The 21,574-nt window shown below is 55.4% G+C and overlaps 1 protein-coding gene across 1 annotated transcript; it reads left to right on the top strand.

Moving 5' to 3' along the window:
* The first annotated feature begins 864 nt into the window (after positions 1 to 864).
* Abca7 (ATP binding cassette subfamily A member 7) lies at positions 865 to 20,888 on the top strand. Its single transcript, XM_032908421.1, has 47 exons — positions 865 to 1,076; positions 1,890 to 2,074; positions 2,163 to 2,256; positions 2,406 to 2,547; positions 2,635 to 2,747; positions 2,862 to 2,935; positions 3,159 to 3,239; positions 3,746 to 3,956; positions 4,045 to 4,184; positions 5,397 to 5,513; positions 5,612 to 5,779; positions 5,976 to 6,205; positions 6,948 to 7,124; positions 7,335 to 7,557; positions 7,661 to 7,882; positions 7,968 to 8,169; positions 8,615 to 8,725; positions 9,491 to 9,662; positions 9,945 to 10,076; positions 10,174 to 10,313; positions 10,979 to 11,116; positions 11,453 to 11,640; positions 11,717 to 11,774; positions 11,922 to 12,199; positions 12,383 to 12,425; positions 12,599 to 12,691; positions 12,763 to 12,914; positions 13,113 to 13,237; positions 13,324 to 13,422; positions 13,677 to 13,964; positions 14,078 to 14,110; positions 14,206 to 14,383; positions 14,471 to 14,640; positions 15,394 to 15,571; positions 15,681 to 15,796; positions 16,379 to 16,523; positions 16,625 to 16,748; positions 17,053 to 17,182; positions 17,255 to 17,375; positions 17,457 to 17,519; positions 18,685 to 18,791; positions 18,987 to 19,128; positions 19,211 to 19,345; positions 19,604 to 19,707; positions 19,846 to 19,938; positions 20,295 to 20,535; positions 20,654 to 20,888. The coding sequence occupies exons 2-47, from the start codon at positions 2,009 to 2,011 to the stop codon at positions 20,804 to 20,806; spliced, it is 6,510 nt and encodes a 2,169-aa protein (XP_032764312.1). The 5' UTR covers positions 865 to 1,076; positions 1,890 to 2,008; the 3' UTR covers positions 20,807 to 20,888.
* The last annotated feature ends 686 nt before the right edge of the window (positions 20,889 to 21,574 follow it).

Genomic DNA, 21,574 nt, shown 5'->3' with positions numbered 1-21,574 from the left:
TGTGCTCTATGCTTTATGAAATAAGCCATCTTTTTCCCACGGTAGGAAACGTCTGGGAATTTTGCCTACAATCCGGGCAACTATTGGTTTTAACAAATATGGGGCTGCCACCTGATTCTGAAATCGTCTAGACCAGAGGATGTCATTAAAATGAATGTGTGGGTGAATGCTTGGATGTCGTTGGACTCCTACTTTGTGGATGAGCTCACGGAGGCTGTGTGGTACAAATCTTGCTGGTGGCAGGAGATGGGACAGGAAATAAAGGACCCTGCGCAACCGTCTGACCTAGATGTCAATCTTGCTGTCCTAAATGTGGTCTTTGCCTGAGGCCCTACATGATGGTAGGTAAGAACAGACTCCAGGAAATGGTCCTCTGACCTCCACAGACATGCCATGCATGCATGTGTCCTACCCTAATGAACAAATTAACTAAATTTAAAAACAACGGTTACTTGTGGTGGCACACGCTTTTAATCCCAGCACTCAGGAGGCGGAGGCAGGCGGATCTCTGTGAGACCAGCCTGCTCTGAACAGTGACTTTCAGCCTACCACAGTGTGAGCCAGTCTCAAAATTAAAAAGTATTTTTAAAAAGGAGTCCTTGGAGAGAGAAGACAGGAATGTCCTGCTGTGGAGATCTGCCATTTCGAGATGTGAACTCACGGGGGACCCCGTTGTCCCCCTCTTAGTAGCGTCTCAGTGAAACCAAAGTGATGCAGCAAGAAGCCTGCGGTCACTTTAAGAAACCCGGCAAGGAGAACCGGGCTATGGTCCCGCCTCCTCCAATGGCAAAGTCGCCGAGTAGCAGGTGCACTATCCAATAGTAGCGTTAGGGGGCGGGGCCGGGTGCTGCTTAGGGCTTCAGGTTGCGAAGGGCGTCGTCCGCGGTTGAGCCGGGCTCCTCTTAAAGGGGCCGCGCACCCCCGCCGAGGCCGGGAGGAGCGAAGGTGGATGGAGTTTGGGGGCCTCAGGACGGTGAGAAAATCCCCGAGAGGGTGGAAGGTGGAGCCTAAAGAACTGGGGATGCCGTAGGGCAAGGATTGGCGGAGCCACATTCCCTGGTAATTTGGGATTCCAGGTGAGCCCATACTCTCCCTCACCCATCCATATCCTTCCGTATGCGGAAAAACGGATCCTCACTGATCCTCACTGCGGTCATCTGGTCACCTGGAGGGACTTCTGCCAACCTACATCCCCAGTGCCCCACTTTCCAAATGAGGCGGGTCCCCCGATCTCAAATTTCACTTTATGAAGGAAAAAAGTCCCCGAGTGGAAGCTGCCAATGTCCATGTAGATGGTTAAACTTTGGCAATTTCCTTCTCTGTCAGCCTCAGTTTCCCTATCTGCACCATGAAGCAGGCCACGGGTAGACAGTTCTGGGGGGGAAATAAAATGACGAAATCAGGAGTGGCGTGCTCAAGGAGCGTGTCTTCGACTCCTCCTAGCGGGTGGTCTTCTGTCCCATCCTTTGGACCCCGGAGGGCCGGCCCTCGTTATCTCCGGTTTCCTTGCGAGCGTGACTTTGCCCCTTTTTGAGCCTCAGTTTCCATCTCTTAAAAATGGAGGGCCAGCTGGACATGAGACACGGTCCGCACAGGAGACGTGGGCTGCGGGTCTCACCGGGGGTCACCTAAGGCGAACGGAGCCGAAACCCGGGTCCGGGATGAGGCTGACAGTGAACCCGGGAGCCCCAAGCCTTAAACCTAAGCTCCGCCCCCTAAGAATGCGAACAGGGTCTTCCAGACCCTAGCCTTCAGCTATAGCCCTTCCAGCCAATCAGCTACGAAGACGGCTGCGCGCCGGGTTCCCATTGGTCACTTCTCTAGTGAATTTCTTTCCTTGGTGCCTTATGTTTGCGGGGCTCTCTTTCCCGGAGATTCCCGCGGCTCAGCCCTTAGGGTTGAAAGATGACGAACAGAGACCGTCAGGCATTTGTCCGGAGGCACACAGCTCACCCTCAGCCTGTTCTTTGTCCTGTCCTCTCCGCTCTGTTTCCGGTCCAGAGTCATCATGGCTTTCTGCACACAGTTGATGCTCCTACTGTGGAAAAATTACACATATCGACGGAGACAACCGGTAACACCCGGAGTATGCAGGTCGGGGGGCGATGGCAGGTGTCATCGTCATCGCGATCCCCAAAATCTTCTACACATTCTCTCCCCAGATCCAACTAGTAGTGGAGTTACTGTGGCCCCTCTTCCTCTTCTTCATCCTAGTGGCGGTCCGTCACTCACACCCCCCACTGGAGCACCACGAATGTGAGAGCCACTGTGTGTGGTGGGACAGGGAAGCCTCTCCCGCCCGTCCCGGTGCTGGGTCTGAGCTGGGTGTGGCGTGGCGCGAGGCCATATCTTTTAGCTGATAACGGAAGTGAGGGAGACTCTGAGCAGGTGTCTCCCCGCTACAGGCCACTTTCCAAACAAGCCACTACCATCAGCGGGCACGGTGCCCTGGCTGCAGGGCCTTGTCTGCAACGTAAACAACTCCTGCTTCCAACACCCAACGCCTGGAGAGAAGCCTGGCGTCCTGAGTAACTTTAAGGATTCCTTGTGAGTGAATTTGAAAGGGGGGCCTAGCTAGAGAATGGGATTCGGGACTCTTGAGGCCCCGCCTCTCATTCCCTCTCTGTTTCCTAGGATCTCGAGGCTCCTTGCCGATGCCCACACAGTGCTGGGGGGCCACAGCACCCAGGACATGCTGGCTGCCCTGGGGAAACTGATCCCCGTGCTCAGGGCTGTTGGGAGCGGAGGTAGAGACTTGGAATAAGAAACCCTTGTCTTTTGAGGCTGTAATTCTGGCAGGGGGTGGGGGAGGAGGCACTGCAAGCCGATCTTTGCCTACCATTAGCATCCCCTCCCCTCAGCCTGGCCACAGGAGAGTAACCAACCGGCTAAGCAAGGGTCAGTGACTGAGCTCTTGGAGAAGATCCTGCAACGGGTGAGGAGGGGCTGGAGTGAGGAACTCCGGTCTTTGGCCTGAAACTTGCCCCTTTCAACCCTCCCTTTCCTCGTTTGTAAAAGGGGGCGACAGGAGCTCGGTGGGGCGGGGAATGCTCAGGAAGTGGATGCGGGAGGATCATGGGTGGAAGGTCATTCTTGGCAGAGGATTACTGAGCAGTCCACCTAGGTCTTGCCTGCCATCCTTGCTGTCTTCCTCGCAGGCATCCCTGGAGACCGTGCTGGGTCAAGCCCAGGATTCCATGAGAAAGTTCTCAGATGCTACCAGGACTGTTGCCCAGGAGGTGAGCGGCCCAAGCCAGCCTCTACCCCGGCCAGGAAGCAGTATGCAGACGGGACAGGACAGGTGCTCCTGGCCGAGTCCCTGCCTAGGTCTGTGTGGTAGTGGTCTCTCCCACCGATCTGTGTGCTCCAGACACTAGGTGGGAGAATTGCGAGTTGAGGCTAGCCTGGGCTATAGATATAGAGTAAGACAATATGTCATGCAAACAAACGGGCTGGGGGTGTAGCTCAGCGGGTAGAGTGCTTGTAGCTCGCTCAGTTGGTAGAGTTTGCCCAGCTTGCACGAAACCCTGGATTCTGCCCTAACTCCTTATGAACCAGGAGACATGACACACTGCTGTCCCAGCACCCAGAAGGTAGAGGCAGGTCCTCCTTGACTACATAGCAAGTAAGGCCAGCCCAACCACGTGAAACCTTGTTCCAAGAACAAAAACCCAAAACGAAACAAAAAGGTGACCCAGATGGTCTGCAGACGGTGTCCAGCAGCCCTGGGTGGTTTTTTTTGCAGCTCCTGACGCTACCCAGCCTTGTGGAACTCCGGGCTTTGCTGCGGAGGCCCCGAGGGTCAGCTGGCTCTCTGGAGCTGATTTCGGAGGCCCTCTGCAGTACCAAGGGGCCCAGCAGTCCAGGGGGCCTGTCCCTCAACTGGTACGAAGCCAACCAGATCAACGAATTCATGGGGCCTGAGCTGGCGCCCGCCCTGCCTGACAGTAGTCTCAGTAAGTCCTTAGGGCTGTGTTGGGTTCCCCATGGGGCCGGTGGAAATAGACGTATACGTGTTATATGATCCTCCTCCCCTCGTGCCAGGCCCCGCCTGCTCTGAGTTCGTGGGGGCACTGGATGACCACCCTGTGTCTCGGCTGCTCTGGAGACGCCTGAAGCCATTGATCCTCGGGAAAATTCTCTTTGCACCTGACACAAACTTCACTAGGAAACTCATGGCTCAGGTAAGATGTAGGAGGCAAAGAGGGGACGGTGATCTCCACAGTACCCTTAGTCAGGTGGTCACTAACAGTGAATTAGACTCAGGTGAGGGCTGGGGGGGGGTGTTCAGGAGTAGAACTACTGCCTAGACTCCCTCCGTGGGGGACTGTGGGTGTGGTCAGGGTGGAGACCCAGCCTGGAATCCCTAGGTGGGGGTAGGGGTTGTAGAACAATTCCCCACCCTCTCAAGCCTCCAACCCTCCCACTCCTCTAGTTAGGGTCTTGGGGTTGGGGCGTGTAATTCACAGATAGAGCCCTTGTCCAAAATCAATACACACACACACACACACACACTTATTTTTTCCAGATAGCGTTTCTCTGTGTAGTCCTGTCGGTCTTGCACTGGCTCTGTAGACCAGGCTGGCCTCCAACTCACAGAGATCTGCCTGCCTCGGCCTCCTGACACCTGGCACCCTAATTTTTTTTTTTTTTTTGGAGCTGGGGACCGAACCCAGGGCCTTGCGCTTGCTAGGCAAGCGCTCTACCACTGAGCTAAATCCCCAACCCCTAATTTTTTTTTTTTTTTAAGAAAAAAACAACTTAAAGTGATGGCTCTTTCTTTCTTTCTTTCTTTTTTTTTTTTTAGATTTATCTTTTTTTTTTTTTTCTTTTTTTCCGGAGCTGGGGACCGAACCCAGGGCCTTGCGCTTGCTAGGCAAGTGCTCTACCACTGAGCTAAATCCCCAACCCCTTATCTATTTATTATATACGAGTACACTGTAGCTGTCTTCAGACACACCAGAAGAGGGCATCAAATCTCTTTACAGATGGTTGTGAGCCACCACGTGGTTGCTGGGGTTTGAACTCAGGACCTCTGGAAGAGCAGTCAGCGCTCTTAACCACTGAGCCATCTCTCCAGCCCGGGATGGCTCTTTCTTTAGAGCCTGACTGCACAGACTTATAGTTCCAGCACTCAGAAGGAAGTTGAGGCAGGAGCATGTGGAATTCCAACCTAAGTTATAGGGTGGGACGCTGTCTCAAAATAATACTAGGGCTGGGTGTGTTGGCATTCTATACCAGCATTTGGGGGCAGAGGCAGGCAGATCTGAGTTCCAGGTTAGCCCGGGTTACGCCATGAGGCTCTATGATGGTGAAGAGATGCAGCGACCGGGGACAGCCAGGGCAGGGCAGATATGTGGACAGGAGCCTGGCTGATCTCAGCTGCCCACTTGCAGGTGAACCAGACCTTCGAGGAGCTGGCTCTGTTGAGGGACCTACATGAACTCTGGGGAGTACTGGGACCCCAGATCTTCAACTTCATGAATGACAGTACAAACGTGGCCATGCTTCAGGTGGGCCAAGATGGAGGTGGGCCTCTTCTGAGTGGTATGCAGAGCAGCAAGGGTGGGGAGCGGAGACCACCCTCACGGTCACTTTCCTCCTTCCCCAGAAACTGCTGGATGTGGAGGGCACAGGGTGGCGGCAGCAGACACCCAAAGGCCAGAAGCAGTTGGAGGCTATCAGAGACTTTCTGGATCCTAGTAGGGGTCAATACAACTGGCGGGAGGCTCACGCAGACATGGGGCGCCTGGCAGAAATACTGGGCCAAATCATGGAGGTAAGGGGTCGTCATCATAGAAGGCAGAGAGAGCCTTTCTCTGACTCTGGAGGACAGAGCAAAGAGACATCTCAAGAGGGGGCCTCCTGGCCATGTATATGGTCTCCTACGGGAACAAGGAACCCAGGGGAAGGAGTCATGGGCTGGGGGGTTCAGTCACACCCCAGAACCTGGGATGCATGCTCTGCTGCTACAGTGTGTGTCCCTGGACAAGCTGGAGGCTATGCCCTCAGAGGAAGCTCTTGTGTCCCGTGCCCTGGAGCTGCTGGGTGAGCGCCGCCTCTGGGCAGGCATCGTCTTCCTGAGCCCAGAGCACCCTCTGGACCCATCTGAACCGCCATCTCCAACCACGGGTCCTGGCCACCTACGAGTCAAGATTCGAATGGATATCGATGATGTCACAAGGACCAATAAGATCAGGGACAAGTGAGGGGGAGAGCTTCAGTGGGGGGGTCCTAGGGTGTGGTGGGTGGGGTTGAGACCCTGGCTATTGTAGGTGAGAGATGGAACTACATGGGGGTGGGATAAGGGGGGAGGGGGCCAGCCAAGAGTAGTGAAAGGCCAACCCAGTACAAAGAGAGGCAAGTCAAGTACAACACGGGCTTTCCGAGTGCAGGGATGGGGGAGCTACTAGCTAAGGGCATTCTTTTTTTTTTTTTTTTAAAGATTTTATTTATTCATTTTATATATGACAAGTACACTGTAGCTGCCTTCAGACACAGCAGAAGAGGGCATCGGATCTCGTTACAGATGGTTGTGAGCCACCATGTAGTTGACCTCTGGAAGAGCAGTCAGTGCTCTTTTTTTTTTTTTTTTTTCTTTTTTTTTTTTTTTTTCGGAGCTGGGGACCGAACCCAGGGCCTTGCTAGGCAAGCGCTCTACTGCTGAGCTAAATCCCCAACCCCGCAGTCAGTGTTCTTAACCACTGAGCCATCTCTCCAGCCCGCTAAGGGCATTCTTTCTTTCTTTCTTTTTTTCGGAGCTGGGGACCGAACCCAGGGCCCTGTGCTTGCTAGGCAAGCGCTCTACCACTGAGCTAAATCCCCAACCCCTCCACTAAGGGCATTCTTGAGTCTGGAGAAGAGACAGCTGTGGAAAGGCCTGGTGGGTAGGGTCCATGAATTTCTTTACTACTGTGTGGCTTACCGGTGAATCTGGCATCTCTCAGGTTTTGGGACCCAGGTCCGTCAGCAGATCCCCTCATGGACCTTCGGTATGTGTGGGGCGGCTTCGTGTACCTGCAGGACCTGCTGGAGCAGGCAGCCGTGCGCGTGCTGAGTGGCGGGGACTCCAGAGCAGGCCTCTATTTGCAGCAGATGCCACACCCCTGCTACGTGGACGATGTGTGAGAGCATCCTGTCTGGGCTCCGTGGTTTGGAGGGAACCCAAAGGGGGCTCCCCGTATAGAAACAAAGTGGGCTATGCTGGGGTCTGGCACCTTTAGACTGGATCAGCGCTCTGAGGCTGCTGCTGAGCCTGGAGATCCCCGTGGACATTTGCGTGTGTGCACCCTGAGCAGGGGCCCTCCAGCTACACTGCATATTCCACCACCTAGGTTCCTGCGGGTGCTGAGCCGGTCTCTGCCTCTGTTTTTGACTCTGGCCTGGATCTACTCGGTGGCGCTCACTGTGAAGGCCGTGGTGCGCGAGAAAGAGACACGGCTGCGAGAAACCATGCGTGCGATGGGGTTGAGCCGCGCTGTGCTCTGGCTTGGTTGGTTCCTCAGCTGCCTGGGACCCTTCTTGGTCAGCGCTGCGTTGTTGGTGTTAGTGCTTAAGGTGAGGGAATCCTTGAAGGCCTCCCAGGTGGAGCGAAGCTTGGGGCACGCATTCCTAACTCCCATCTTGGAATGGGATCCTGAAAGTCTTGTGCTTTCCCCAGCTAGGGAACATCCTTCCTTACAGCCACCCGGTTGTAGTCTTCCTTTTCTTGGCGGCCTTTGCGGTGGCCACCGTCGCTCAGAGTTTTCTGCTCAGTGCCTTCTTCTCCCGGGCCAACCTGGCAGCAGCCTGCGGGGGCCTCGCCTACTTCGCGCTCTACCTGCCCTATGTGCTGTGTGTCGCCTGGCGCGAGCGCCTGCCTCTGGGCGGACTCTTAGCCGTGGTAAGGGACATTCCGATCCGTGTAAGGGGATAGGCACCCCCAAAGGGTAGCCAACTCCTTGATCCATCCATCTTTCTCTCCCCAGAGCCTGCTGTCCCCCGTGGCCTTTGGCTTTGGATGTGAGAGCCTGGCTCTACTGGAGGAGCAAGGGGACGGGGCTCAGTGGCACAATTTGGGCACAGGCCCGGCGGAGGATGTCTTCAGCCTGGCGCAGGTGTCTGCCTTCCTCTTGCTTGACGCTGTCATCTACGGCCTTGCCCTCTGGTACCTAGAGGCTGTATGCCCAGGTGGGCCATAGCGGAAGGGTCTGGGGTGGGGAACACACATGCACACTGGAGGCCAAGATGGAGTATGGCTGGGCCCACGGAGAGATGTTTTAGGTTGTGCGTCTGGGATATTGTGCTCCTAGAGGCCCTGACTAGAATGCAGAGCTGGCCTCCTGCTGCTTGGTGTCTGAGAACAGCCTGCTTTAGAATACCGCCCCCAGAGGCGGAGCTTCCGGCTGGAGTCCCTCACTAGCCTGGCATATCATATTTTAGGGTGTGTCACCGGGATATTGGGTTCCTGGAAGTCATTTCCTAGCGGATGCTGTCTCTGAGGAGCAGAGATTGAGGCAAGGGAGAAGGCTGGGCTTCTTGGTCACTCTTCCTGGATGTGCTGACTCCCAGTGTGTAACCAGAAGTCCTCACATCTCACGGGTATTACACGTAACCGAGAGTCACTTTCCACCAGGCCAGTATGGAATCCCTGAACCATGGAATTTCCCCTTTCGGAGGAGCTACTGGTGTGGCCCTGGACCTCCCAAGAGTTCTGTCTTGGCCCCTGCCCCACAAGATCCCAAGGGTGAGTTCCCATGACTCTCAGTAATCCTTGATGAGAAACAGGTCCAGCAAGGCAACTCAATCCCCTGGGCACTCCAGATCCCCAAGCTCCAGCCGCATCCCCTCAGGATCTCTCCCAAAGGCTTCCGAATGCTAGGCAAGCATTCCACCACCAAGGCCTTCTCCGCCTCTATCCGCCTTCTCCATCTTCTCCGCCTCTATCCGCCTCCTCCGCTTTCTCCGCCTTTTCCACCTTCTCCGCCTCTATCCGCCTTCTCCGCCTCTATCCGCCTTCTCCACCTTCTCCGCCTCTATCCGCCTCCTCCGCTTTCTCCGCCTTTTCCACCTTCTCCGCCTCTATCTGCCTTCTCCGCTTCTCTCCGCCTCCGCTTTCTCCGCCTTCTCCGCCTCCTCCGCCTCCTCCGCCTCCTCCGCCTTCTCCGCCTTCTCCGCCTTCTCTGCCTCTTCTGCCCTCTCCGCACCCACCCATCTGCCTCTCCCGATGGGTCCTAGGCAGGAGCTCTCTCCCTAAGCCACGCCCCCGGTGCCCCCCTGGAGGGATTGTAGACTGAGGCTCTACCACTGAGCCGCACCCCAACCCTATACCTTTTATTTGGAGACCGGGTCTTGCGAAAGTTGCCCAGGTTGAGCCTCCTTTGGCCTGCAGAGTAGCTGAGCTGACAGATCTAACCACCGTGGGCATCTCCCTTAACTCTTAGAGGATCTTAATTCCAGCGATGAGCTCTGACCGACACCGGTCCACAGCCAACCCTGCCTCCCTCCACAGTTCTGGTGGAAGAGCCACCACCTGGTCTGGTTCCTGGTGTCTCCATTCGAGGCCTGAAGAAGCATTTTCGTGGCTCTCCACAGCCAGCCCTGCGAGGGCTCAACCTTGACTTCTATGAAGGCCACATCACTGCCTTTTTGGGTCACAACGGGGCTGGCAAGACAACCACACTGTGAGCTGCCAGCCACTATGCTGTCGTTCCCAGGCCTCAGTTTCCCCATCTATTCCCTAAGCACTGGGGTTGGAGGATTCCCAGGTGCACTGTGGAAGCAGGAACAGGGTCTAGTTTAGACACGCAGTAGGTTGAAGATAGAGTCCTTGGGAGACCATTTCCCTCCCCTGTAAATGGAGAACACACTTACAGCATACAGCCTGAGCATACAGCAGGTGCCCTGAGAGTGTAGGTGGCCATTCTATCCATGAAGGGCCACTTCTCAGATCCCCGAACCCACAGGTCCATCTTGAGTGGTCTCTTCCCACCCAGTAGTGGCTCGGCCTCCATCCTGGGCCATGACGTGCAAACCAACATGGCAGCCATCCGGCCCCACCTGGGCATCTGCCCACAGTACAATGTGCTGTTTGACATGTGAGTTCTGGTGGGCTTGGATGGAGGCGGTGAGGGGGCTGGCATCCTCTGAAACACATACTCCAAGGGATTCTCTGTCCATCACCCCTGGCTACAGGCTGACGGTGGAAGAACACGTTTGGTTCTATGGCCGTTTGAAAGGCGTGAGTGCAGCCGCCATAGACTCCGAGCAGGAACATTTGATTCGGGATGTGGGGCTCATCCCCAAGCGGGACACACAGACGCGTCACCTCTCTGGTGAGCTGGCCTCAAAGGCTCCCTCCATGGTAGGGAGTGGGGTGTAGGACAGCAGGGGCTGACCAGGGCACTGGTGTACACTCAGGTGGGGAAGGGAGGGTGCTCTGCACATAGCTGGGAAGGTCACACTAACAGTCGCTGCCTCCGGTTGCTGAAAATATTATTTGGGGGTTTCTACCCCACCTTAGATCATTTTGTTCCCAAACAAAAGACACAAAATCTTTAAATTTATAACAAGCCTTACAGCACTAGAGCTGGGCAGGTATCAGCTCTCTACGCCATTTTGTCTACTTCCTGTCAGTAACCCTGAGATATCACTGGCCACGTTCCATCTGGACCACTCGTTCAACAGGCCACACTCCACTTCCTCCATGGTGCCCTCCTCCTCCTCCTCCTCCTCCCTCCCTCCTTCCCTCCTACCCTCCTCTTTCCTCCCCCCTCCCTTTACCTCTGACCCCAAGCCAGGAACAGAAGCCCCACCTCCCTGCTCAGCTACAGCATCTTTATTAACTAATCACAGATAACTTGGGGGGGGGGCAAGGTTTATACAAAAGAAGCTGGCATATGTGAGGCTCTGCTCATCTTGGGGCAACCAGATCTCGGGATGCAGAATTTAGCATTTGATACAAGCAGCATCAGACCAACCCACTACTCCCTCCAACCAGGAGGAATGCAGCGAAAACTTTCTGTGGCTATTGCCTTTGTGGGTGGCTCTCGTGTGGTTATCATGGACGAGCCCACTGCTGGTGTGGACCCCGCTTCCCGCCGTGGCATTTGGGAATTGCTACTTAAGTACAGAGAAGGTAAGAGTTGGAAGAGGTGAGGGGATGACCTGAGGTTCCCTTGGTTTCTGCAGAAAAGGTTTCTAACTATGAGAAGCTTTCTATGGGGTTGGGGGTTTAGCTCAGTGGTAGAGCGCTTGCCTAGCAAGGGAAAGACCCTGGGTTCGGTCCCCAGCTCCGGAAAAAAAAAAAAAAAAAAAAAAGAGAGAGAAGCATTCTAACTCTGCTGGGATGGGGTTTTGAGAGACGCACAGGAGTTTGCTGCATTGGGCTAGGCGATTCCTGGGAGAGACACTGCTGCCTGGGTCTTTACCTGGTGAGCCAGGTGACTCACATGGGTTGGGTCCCTACGTCCAGGTCGGACACTGATCCTCTCCACTCACCACCTGGATGAGGCAGAGCTCCTGGGAGACCGTGTGGCCATGGTGGCAAGTGGCTCTTTGTGCTGCTGTGGGTCCCCACTTTTCTTGCGCCGACACTTGGGCTGCGGTTACTACCTGACGCTGGTGAAGAGTTCTCAGTCCCTTGTCACCCATGACTTGAAGGTGAGAGCTAGAGCTAGTCCCTGAGCCCTGTCCCCAGCTCTGTCCTGCTGAGATAGACCACTGTCTTTCTTTGAAGGGAGACGCTGAGGACCCCAGATGGGAAAAGAAGTCAGGCAGCGAGGGGAAGATGGCAGGTGAGCCCCCCGGGCTGGGAGACCCCTCCGAGAAGGGTGGGGGTAGCAGCCGTTTAACTCACAGCAACACAACTCAGGAACTCAGGTTTTACTTCTGGGCCTCTGAACCTTGGCCCAGAAGGTCTTACCCCTGATCTCTGCCAACAGACACAGTGCTCACACGAGACGGCCCTCACAGGAGCAGCCAGGCCCCAGCTCCTGATGCAGTCCCTGTCACCCCAAGCGCAGCCCTGATCCTAGAGCTAGTGCAGCGTCACGTGCCCGGAGCGCAGCTGGTAGAGGAACTGCCCCATGAGCTGGTGCTTGCACTGCCCTATGCCGGTGCCCTGGATGGCAGCTTTGCCACAGTCTTCCACGAGCTGGACCAGCAGCTGGAGCGCCTGGGGCTCACTGGCTACGGGATCTCAGACACCAACCTGGAGGAGGTGTGGGCCCCGCTGGGGTTTTGAAGGAGGAGTAGGAGTCTGTTTATGGATGGCAAGAGGGAACTCCAGAGAGGAAGGGTGGCTCTTAGGGAAGGGGGACGGCTGGGAAATCTCTTGAGGAGGTCTGGGGGGACCGTGGTGTATGAGGGTCCCTCCTGTGAGTCTCCTGCTCTGTCTCTTCAGATCTTCCTGAAGGTGGTGGAGGACGCACACGCACACGGAGAGGGTGCGTCTTAGCTCTGTGGCCCTTCGACCCAGCCCTGGTCCAGAGTCAAACCAGGCCTCAGACTCCTTTCCCATCCTTGACTGGGAATGGCCTCCATTTTCCCCAGAGGTTCTGGCTTCTGTTTCCCTGGAAGTCAGACCCGTCCTTAGCCTTGAAGCCTGTTGTTTCCACAGGTGGTGACCCCAGACAGCAGCAGCACCTTCTCACAGCCACTCCACAGCCCCACACAGGGCCAGAGGCATCGGTTCTGGAGAATGGGGAGCTGGGTGAGTCTCTCCCCTGCTCACATCCCTCTAGGCCCCCAGGGTGCCAGAGCTCACCCACCCATCCCCCACAGCTAAGCTGGTGCTGGACCCCCAAGCCCCAAAAGGCTCTGCACCCACCACTGCCCAAGTGCAAGGCTGGACGCTCACCTGCCAACAGCTCCGGGCTTTGCTCCACAAGCGTTTTCTGCTCGCTCGCCGCAGCCGCCGGGGCCTGTTTGCACAGGTGACCATGCCCCACACTGAGGAGGATGGGTGACTGTCCTAGGGTGTCTGTCCATGCTGGCTGTCATCAGTGACGTCATTCCACAGTAACCCATTTCCCGCTGTTTGTAGAGGGTGCTGCGGAGCCATGGGAGGTGGTAGAACAGGTGGGGGCGGGGCAGTGTATATGGAGGTGGATGCTGACAAAGTTGTCCCACAGATCGTGCTGCCCGCCCTCTTTGTGGGCCTGGCCCTGTTTTTCACCCTCATCGTGCCTCCCTTTGGCCAGTACCCACCCCTGCAGCTCAGCCCTGCTATGTATGGCCCTCAGGTCTCCTTCTTCAGGTGGGTGCTGGGCACAGTGAGCAGCAGGTGACCTTGGGCGGTTGATGGGATGGCCATAGTCATGGTGCTGATCTGTCACTCTGCAGTGAGGATGCCCCTGCCGACCCCAACCGGATGAAGCTGCTGGAGGCTCTGCTAGGGGAGGCCGGGCTGCAGGACCCGAGTGTGCAGGGCAAAGGTTCCAGGTGAGGCCCATCCAGCTGACTCTCCTTGGCTGTTTAACCCCTCAGCATTGCCCCAGTCTCCTCTTGGGCTCTCTCTGCCCTCTTTTTCCCCCAGAGCTCTGCCTTGTGACTCCCATGGTCTGCCTCAGTGTCCCTCCATGGCCCCGTGCCTCTGTGCCCCTTGGGTGAGCATGGCCCCCTTGTCTCATCGGACTGTGGGGTCTGTGTCTCCTGTGCCACTTTACTAGCACCCACCGCCCTTCTCAACTCCACAGGGGATCTGAGTGTACACATTCCCTGGCTTGCTACTTCACGGTCCCAGAGGTCCCTCCAGATGTGGCCAGCATTCTGGCTAGCGGCAACTGGACTCCAGACTCTCCATCTCCAGCCTGCCAGTGCAGCCAGCCTGGAGCTCGCCGCTTGCTGCCAGATTGCCCTGCGGGAGCTGGGGGTCCACCACCACCCCAGGCTATGGCTGGCTTTGGGGAGGTGGTCCAGAACCTCACTGGCCGAAATGTGTCTGACTTTCTGGTGAAGACATACCCCAGCCTGGTGCGCCGGGGGTGAGCACCCAGGCTCCCTGTGCCCAGCATCGGGGAGGCTGGGCAGGTTCCCATGCCCTCTTACCCCTCACATTTGACTGTATTACTCTGTACCCTGTGTGTCTCTCCCGCAGCCTGAAGACCAAGAAGTGGGTGGATGAGGTCAGGTGAGCAGGGACCTGGTCTGGGAAACCCCGTCTCTTCCTTTCCACACCCTCTACTTGCCTGCCCACTCCCATCTCCACCCCAAACCATTTCCCAGATACGGGGGCTTCTCCCTGGGAGGCCGAGATCCAGACCTGCCCTCAGGGCGTGAGGTGGTCCGCACAGTGGCAGAGATGCGGGCACTGCTGAGCCCTCAACCTGGCAACACACTAGATCGTATCCTGAACAACCTCACTCAGTGGGCCCTTGGTCTTGACGCCCGGAACAGCCTCAAGGTGTGAGCTGGGGCTGGCAAGTGGGAGGGGCCAAGGAGATCCAAGGTCACATGCATCTCTGGACCTTATGGCCCTTCCTCTGCTCAGATCTGGTTCAACAACAAGGGCTGGCATGCCATGGTGGCCTTTGTGAACCGAGCCAACAATGGACTCCTACGTGCCTTCCTACCATCTGGTTCAGTCCGCCATGCCTACAGCATCACTACACTCAACCATCCTTTGAACTTGACCAAGGAGCAGCTGTCTGAAGCTACGCTGTGAGTGCATCATTTACTTTCAGTGGTCATGTTGCTCAGGAGTGGTGGATTGGAGCCTTTCTTGTGCCCAGGGCTAGTGACAAAATGTCATACCAACATTGCAAAGGCCAGTCTGCGTGGTAGCACAAACCTCTAAATGCCAGCACACAAGAGGCAGAGGCAGGCAGATCTCTGTGTGTTGAGGCCAACCTGGTTTATATACATAGACAGTTCTAGGCTACATATAGACACCCCGTCTCAAGGAAAGAGTAGCCTTGTCTACAGAGTGAGGTCCAGGACAGCCAGGACACAGAGAGAAACCCTGTCTCAAAAATTCAAAAAGAAGAACTGGAGAGATGGCTCAGAGGCTAAGAGGACTGTCTGCTCTTCCAGAGGTCCTGAGTTCAATTCCCAGCAACTACATGGTGGCTCACAACCATCTATAATGAGATCTGGTGCCCTCTTCTGGCTTGCAGGCATACATGCAGGCAGAATGCTGTATGTAAAAAAAACAAAACAAACGAAACGAAAAGAGGAAAGACAGAGACACAGAGACAGAGGCAGACAGACAGAGGGACTGAGACGCAGAGACTTTCAGGCTGAGAAACATCCAGATACCCTGGAACTTGTCCCACTTTTACCAAAAAACCCAGACCTCATATGCCTATACTCCCAAATTGCTTTGCCCTCTCTCCTATGGGGGGATCAGTCCCAGAGACCTCAACATCATGACCCATTCTGCTCAGAGCCACCCTGACGACCTCTCATTCACAGGATAGCCTCCTCTGTGGATGTCCTTGTCTCTATCTGTGTGGTCTTCGCCATGTCATTTGTCCCAGCCAGCTTTACCCTAGTCCTCATAGAAGAACGCATCACCAGAGCCAAGCATCTGCAGCTGGTCAGTGGCCTGCCCCAAACCCTCTACTGGCTTGGCAACTTCCTCTGGGACATGGTATGTGTGGCTAACTATTTGGTAGGGATGAATGGGCAACAAGAGAGGGAGGGGGAGGCATAGCCCCTGGCCCTATGAACTACTGAGGTGACTTCTGTCTTGGACACAGTGTAACTACTTGGTGGCAGTGTGCATAGTGGTGCTCATCTTCCTGGCCTTTCAGCAGAAAGCCTATGTAGCTCCAGAGAACCTGCCTGCTCTCTTACTCTTGTTACTGCTGTATGGGTGAGACCCCCCTGTCCCTTGGGGTCTACTACTCTGAGGTGTGGGAAAAAAGGGAACTGCAGTATCTGAAGAAAGACTCTGAGGTCCAAGAGGACCTCAAAATTGATGGAATTCAGGGGTTGGAGAGATGGCTCAGTGGCTAAAAGCTTTTAGAAGACCTAGGTTCAGTTTACAGCACCTACATGGCAGCTCATAACCTTCTGTAACGTCAGTTTCAGGGGAACTGATGCTCTCTCCTGACCTCCACAATCACCAGGCACACACATGATTTGTGTACATAGAAGCAGCAAAACGTTTATTCAAATAAATACAAATAAATAAACCTTAAAAAATTTTAAAAGGCTATGGTAGCTCATACCCTTGATTCCAGCACTTGGGAAGCAGAGGCAAGTTTACTGTGAGGCCAAGCACAAATTGAACTACACTGTGAGAACAAGGCGGGGGGGGGGATTATGAACTGAGCCAATGTGGCCTTAAAAGCTCATCACATTCCAGCACATAACACAAATCTGATGTGTAACTGCCCTTGGGGACATCCAGTATGTAAAGTCACTAGTAGCACCTGTCACCCTTTCCTCCCAGCTGGTCTATTACGCCACTCATGTACCCAGCCTCCTTCTTCTTCTCCGTGCCCAGCACGGCCTATGTGGTGCTCACCTGCATCAACCTCTTCATCGGCATCAACAGCAGCATGGCCACCTTCGTGCTGGAACTGCTTTCAGATCAGGTGGTACCTCTGCACAAAACCAAGGGCTGGGGATGGGGCTGAGTTATTGAGCATCATTGGGTTTAGCCACTGATTTCCTAGGTTCTACCTACCCTGAACAGAACCTTCAAGAAGTGAGCCGGATCCTGAAGCAAGTGTTTCTTATCTTCCCCCACTTCTGCCTTGGCCGAGGGCTCATTGACATGGTGCGGAACCAGGCCATGGCAGATGCCTTTGAGCGCTTAGGTGAGAATGTCTGTCAGGTGGGAACTGTGAATAGCATGACTGAAAGTGCCACCTCCAAATTCGGTTATATGGGATGGAGGGAGATACATTGCCTTTAAGTGAACAATTTTAGGTGGCACAAAAATTGTGTCAAATGTAACTAAAGGGTCATATCATGAAAGGTCTATGACTATACATAAAGGAGCATGTGAAATCTTATAATCTAAGTCAGTTCCACCCTAGCAGTACAAGTCATCTTAGTCACTTTTTTGAGTCTAGGGTGATCTGGACAGGGGGCAAGACCCAGTCCTTCCTGTTCCCACAGGAGACAAGCAATTCCAGTCGCCCCTACGCTGGGACATCATTGGCAAGAACCTCCTGGCCATGGTGGCCCAGGGGCCCCTGTTTCTCCTAATCACACTCCTGCTCCAACATCGCAACCGCCTCCTGCCACAGTCAGTGGGGACCAGGTGAGGGCAGCAGGGGCCAGAGTCCTTCCCTGGGTCCACTCACCTGTCTATCCTTAGACCAAAATCGAGACTGCCGCCGCCCCTGGGGGAGGAGGATGAGGATGTGGCTCGAGAGCGTGAGCGGGTGACCAAGGGGGCCACCCAGGGGGATGTGCTGGTCCTCAGGGACTTGACCAAGGTAGGCACATGGTAAGGCAAGTGAATGGGGGGTGGTGGCATGGGTACTCTATCCTTTCTAAAAGAACCCCTACCCCTGCAGGTGTACCGTGGGCAGAGGAGCCCAGCAGTGGATCACCTGTGCTTGGGGATCCCCCCTGGGGAGGTAAGTTCAGAGCAGAGCACCCAGTGCTGAGTCCTGCGAGGTGGCAAGTTCCCTGCAGATATTGACTACTTGACTACTTCCTATCTGCCCACCCCTATTGAGCCGCTTGGCACGATGACACTGGGTTTTATGTGCTGTGTAGGTGCTGTGAAGTCATATCTTTTTTTTTTTTTTTTTTTTTTTTTTTTTTTTTTTGTTCTTTTTTTTGGAGCTGGGGACCGAACCCAGGGCCTTGCGCTTCCTAGGCAAGCGCTCTACCACTGAGCTAAATCCCCAACCCCGTATCTTTCATCAAACATCTCCTGTCACCTAATTTTGGGACTCATATTTATTTTTGTGGGACAAAGAATAGAACCCTGAGTCTCAGAGGTGCCTACCCAAAGCTATGCAGCTAGTCCACACCACCAGCCCCTCACTGGGGCACTCTAGGCCATCACTCTATCACTGAACTATGTCCCTGCTCTGAGTTTCTTATTGTGCTACCAGCCCTTACTAGGCACCTACTGTGTGCTCACTTTTTTTTTTTTTTTTTTTTTTTCACAAACTTTGATCCCCGAAGGGGTGTTGAATATCACTTTGGGGGAAACATCTCTTTTTTTTTTTTTTTTTTTGGTTCTTTTTTTTTTGGAGCTGGGGACCAACCCAGGGCCTTGCGCTTCCTAGGCAAGCACTCTACCACTGAGCTAAATCCCCAACCCCTGGTGGAATCATCTCTTATCATGCACTGACAGCATTCGTTGAGCCCTTAGTCTATACATGCCTGTATCAAGCCTTTCTTAGTTAAAATTCCTTAGGCCCCCAACACATATGCAAACTCTTTTGCTGGCTCTGATTCATTGGCTGTCTACTACAGATCAGAACACATCTGTGAACACGGTAAGCCTACTGAGGCAGGGTCATCTTTGGCTAAGTAGGGAGTTCAAAGCCAGCCTGAGTTACCTGAGACCCTGTCTCCAAAAACCACGAATAACTAAAACAAAGATGATATCCTGGGTGTCCCAAGTCATTCTCTGCTAGACTAGATGGTTCTGCCTCTCGCAGATTCTAGTGCACCGCCCCCCCCCGCCGCCCCCCCATACTCCCTCACCTATCCATCCGGTAACACTAGGGGGTGTGGATTGAAGCCCTAGACTAGGGCTAGGAAGGATTTGTGGGTTCCTTACAGTGTTTCGGGCTGCTGGGTGTCAATGGGGCAGGGAAGACATCCACCTTCCGCATGGTGACGGGGGACACGCTGCCCAGCAGTGGTGAAGCAGTGCTGGCAGGCCACAAGTAAGATGCTCTTTGTACCCTGACCTATCCCATTTGTCCCTTGAGTGAACATGGTCCTTCACCAGCCTAGTCCCTGGGACCTGCACCCCTCTGTGCATGGCCCACGTGCCCTGAGACTCCTGTGCTTTCCGCAGACACTCATGCAAACCTGCGTGGGTGGCCTGTAAGCTCTTTAACTTCCTGTCCCCACCACAGCGTGGCCCAGGAGCCGTCTGCTGCGCACCGCAGCATGGGCTACTGTCCCCAGTCTGATGCCATCTTCGACCTGCTGACGGGCCGGGAACATCTAGAACTGTTTGCGCGCCTGCGCGGGGTGCCCGAGGCCCAAGTTGCCCAGGTAAACGCGCCCTGTCCAGGTGCTAACCAGGGTCTGGCCCTTCTCGGTGGTCCGGTCCACGCTCACCTGGCCCGCTCCACAGACAGCGCTCTCTGGCCTGGTGCGCCTGGGCCTTCCTAGCTATGCAGACCGACCCGCGGGTACCTACAGCGGAGGCAACAAACGGAAGCTGGCGACAGCTCTGGCTCTGGTTGGTGATCCAGCAGTGGTCTTTCTGGTGCGTGAAGGCGGGATCTGAGTGGGTTGTGGGTGGGAACAGAGTGACTGGGGCCGAGCCTTAATGAACTGGGGTCGGAGCTGGTGGAGGCCGTAGGGGAGGTGCCTGTGCAAAACCTGGCCTCATTTGGGTTTCACCTAAGCAGAGCCGAGTCTGATTGAAGTGTGCTCTAGCTTAGACAGGACCGAGCCCTAGTGGGCAGGCTTTGAGGCTGTCACTGCGGTCCCATCTGGCTCAGAGTCCGTATCTCCTTTGCAGGACGAGCCCACCACAGGCATGGACCCAAGTGCGCGGCGATTTCTTTGGAACAACTTGCTGTCCGTGGTGCGTGAGGGCCGCTCCGTAGTGCTCACGTCGCACAGGTGAGCCCCAGGGCCACACTCTGGCCACCTCTCAGGATGAGGTGATCCTGAACCCGGTGAGGTCCCTAGAGTGGGACAAAAAGCATGGTTCCCGAGCAGACAGGCTGGGCCCAGCCGCGCTCACACTGTCATCCGCAGCATGGAAGAGTGCGAAGCGCTCTGCACGCGCCTGGCCATCATGGTGAACGGGCGGTTCCGCTGTCTGGGAAGCGCTCAGCATCTCAAAAGCAGGTGAGCTGGGCAGGATGGACTGGCATGAAGCGCGCTGTGGGCGTGGTTAGGGCTAGAGGCTAGGGGCAGGGCCGTTTGATGCCTCTTAGGGGCGGAGCCAGCTTGGGAAGGTGGAAGTGTTCCGAGGAGCTTTTTGGATGGAGTCTGGAGGACGTGAGGAGTGTCGGTCCTTGGGCACAGGTGTGCCAGGTCTTCTGAGTGGGCGTGGTCTCTCAAGCAGGGCCGGGTGAGAAGGAATTGGCTTGAGTCTAGGAGTACAAGATAGGTTAGGGACAGGTCTAGTGGATATAGGGAGCAGCGAGGTTTCTAGAAGCAATGGGGGCCATGGCCTGCATCCCTGGTCCTGTCCCCTCCAGATTCGGGGCTGGCCACACACTGACTCTCAGGGTCCCACCGGACCAGCCGGAACCGGCGATAGCCTTCATTGTGACCACATTCCCTGATGCTGAGCTCCGGGAGGTGCATGGCAGCCGTCTGCGCTTTCAGCTGCCGCCTGGGGGCGGATGCACGCTGGCACGAGTGTTCAGGGAGCTGGCTGCGCAAGGCAAGGCCCACGGTGTGGAGGACTTCTCTGTGAGCCAGACCACTCTGGAGGAGGTGACTTCGGGCACCATCCAAGGGCTTGAAGGGAAGAGCTGAGGGGCCTCATGACCCTGGGCTGACTTCTTCCCCGCCCCCATGCCTTTCTGTCCCCTCCATGTCTCTGCCCTGCCAGGTGTTCCTATATTTCTCCAAAGACCAGGGGGAAGAGGAGGAGGGCAGTGGACAGGAGACTGAGACGAGGGAAGTTTCCACACCTGGCCTGCAGCATCCCAAACGGGTCAGCCGATTCCTGGAAGACCCCAGCTCTGTGGAGACCATGATCTGAGCGTGCCTACCTTGGGACTGAGTGGCAGAACTCAGAGGGTCGCCCTGGGCTCTGGAGGAAATAAAGAGAAACATGAACGAGAGCATGGCTGTGTGTTTGCTTTAGGAGCCCTAGCTCTGTACAGAGACTCACACACTATCACATGCACAGTACGTGCATGTGTCTGTGGTCACAGAGGTGGCAGCTGCTGTGACAGCCAAGCCGTGCCTTCGACATGGACACTCCCAAGTTTCTAGTCACATGTATCTTGACCTGCAGGTACCTATGCGGGTCTGACACCCAAGGGCGGGACTTGTGAGTGCTTCTGACTGTGAAGTGGAGATGAGGTCAGGCTTCTGGAATGTTCCAGACTGTGTAGAGGACCCTGGTACTTTCCTGGTCCAACCAGAAGCCCACCCCAGAGCCAGCCAGTCCTCGAACCGACACAACCTCCCAAACCCACCCCCCAGCCAGCCAACTATGAGTGGGGGGCGCGGGCCCCTCAAGGAGCTCCTTGGCTGGGTTTGTGGCTGGACCAGAGCTTGGAGAACAAGACTAGGTACCACAGGCTGTGGCCTTTCTGGGCTGTGTCCTGGAGAGCCACCCAGTGTGTCTGAGGTCAGTGGGGTTTGGGGTGGTTAAGGGACAGGGTGTCTAAATTAGGTAGGACCTCTGAGTGGCATCTATGTGTCCCGAGGCTCAGGGCTGGGATGTGGAAGGCAGAGTGGGAGGAGCCAAGCGGAGGCCAGCAGGGCAGAGGAGGGCCTGCTTGGGTTGCAGGATTAGAAG

The sequence above is a fragment of the Rattus rattus genome, chromosome 1 (assembly GCF_011064425.1).
Source record: "Rattus rattus isolate New Zealand chromosome 1, Rrattus_CSIRO_v1, whole genome shotgun sequence".
NCBI classification, from domain to species: Eukaryota; Metazoa; Chordata; class Mammalia; order Rodentia; family Muridae; genus Rattus; species Rattus rattus.
The sequence above is the reverse complement of the archived record's forward strand: the minus strand, read 5'-3'. Positions and strand labels throughout refer to the sequence as shown.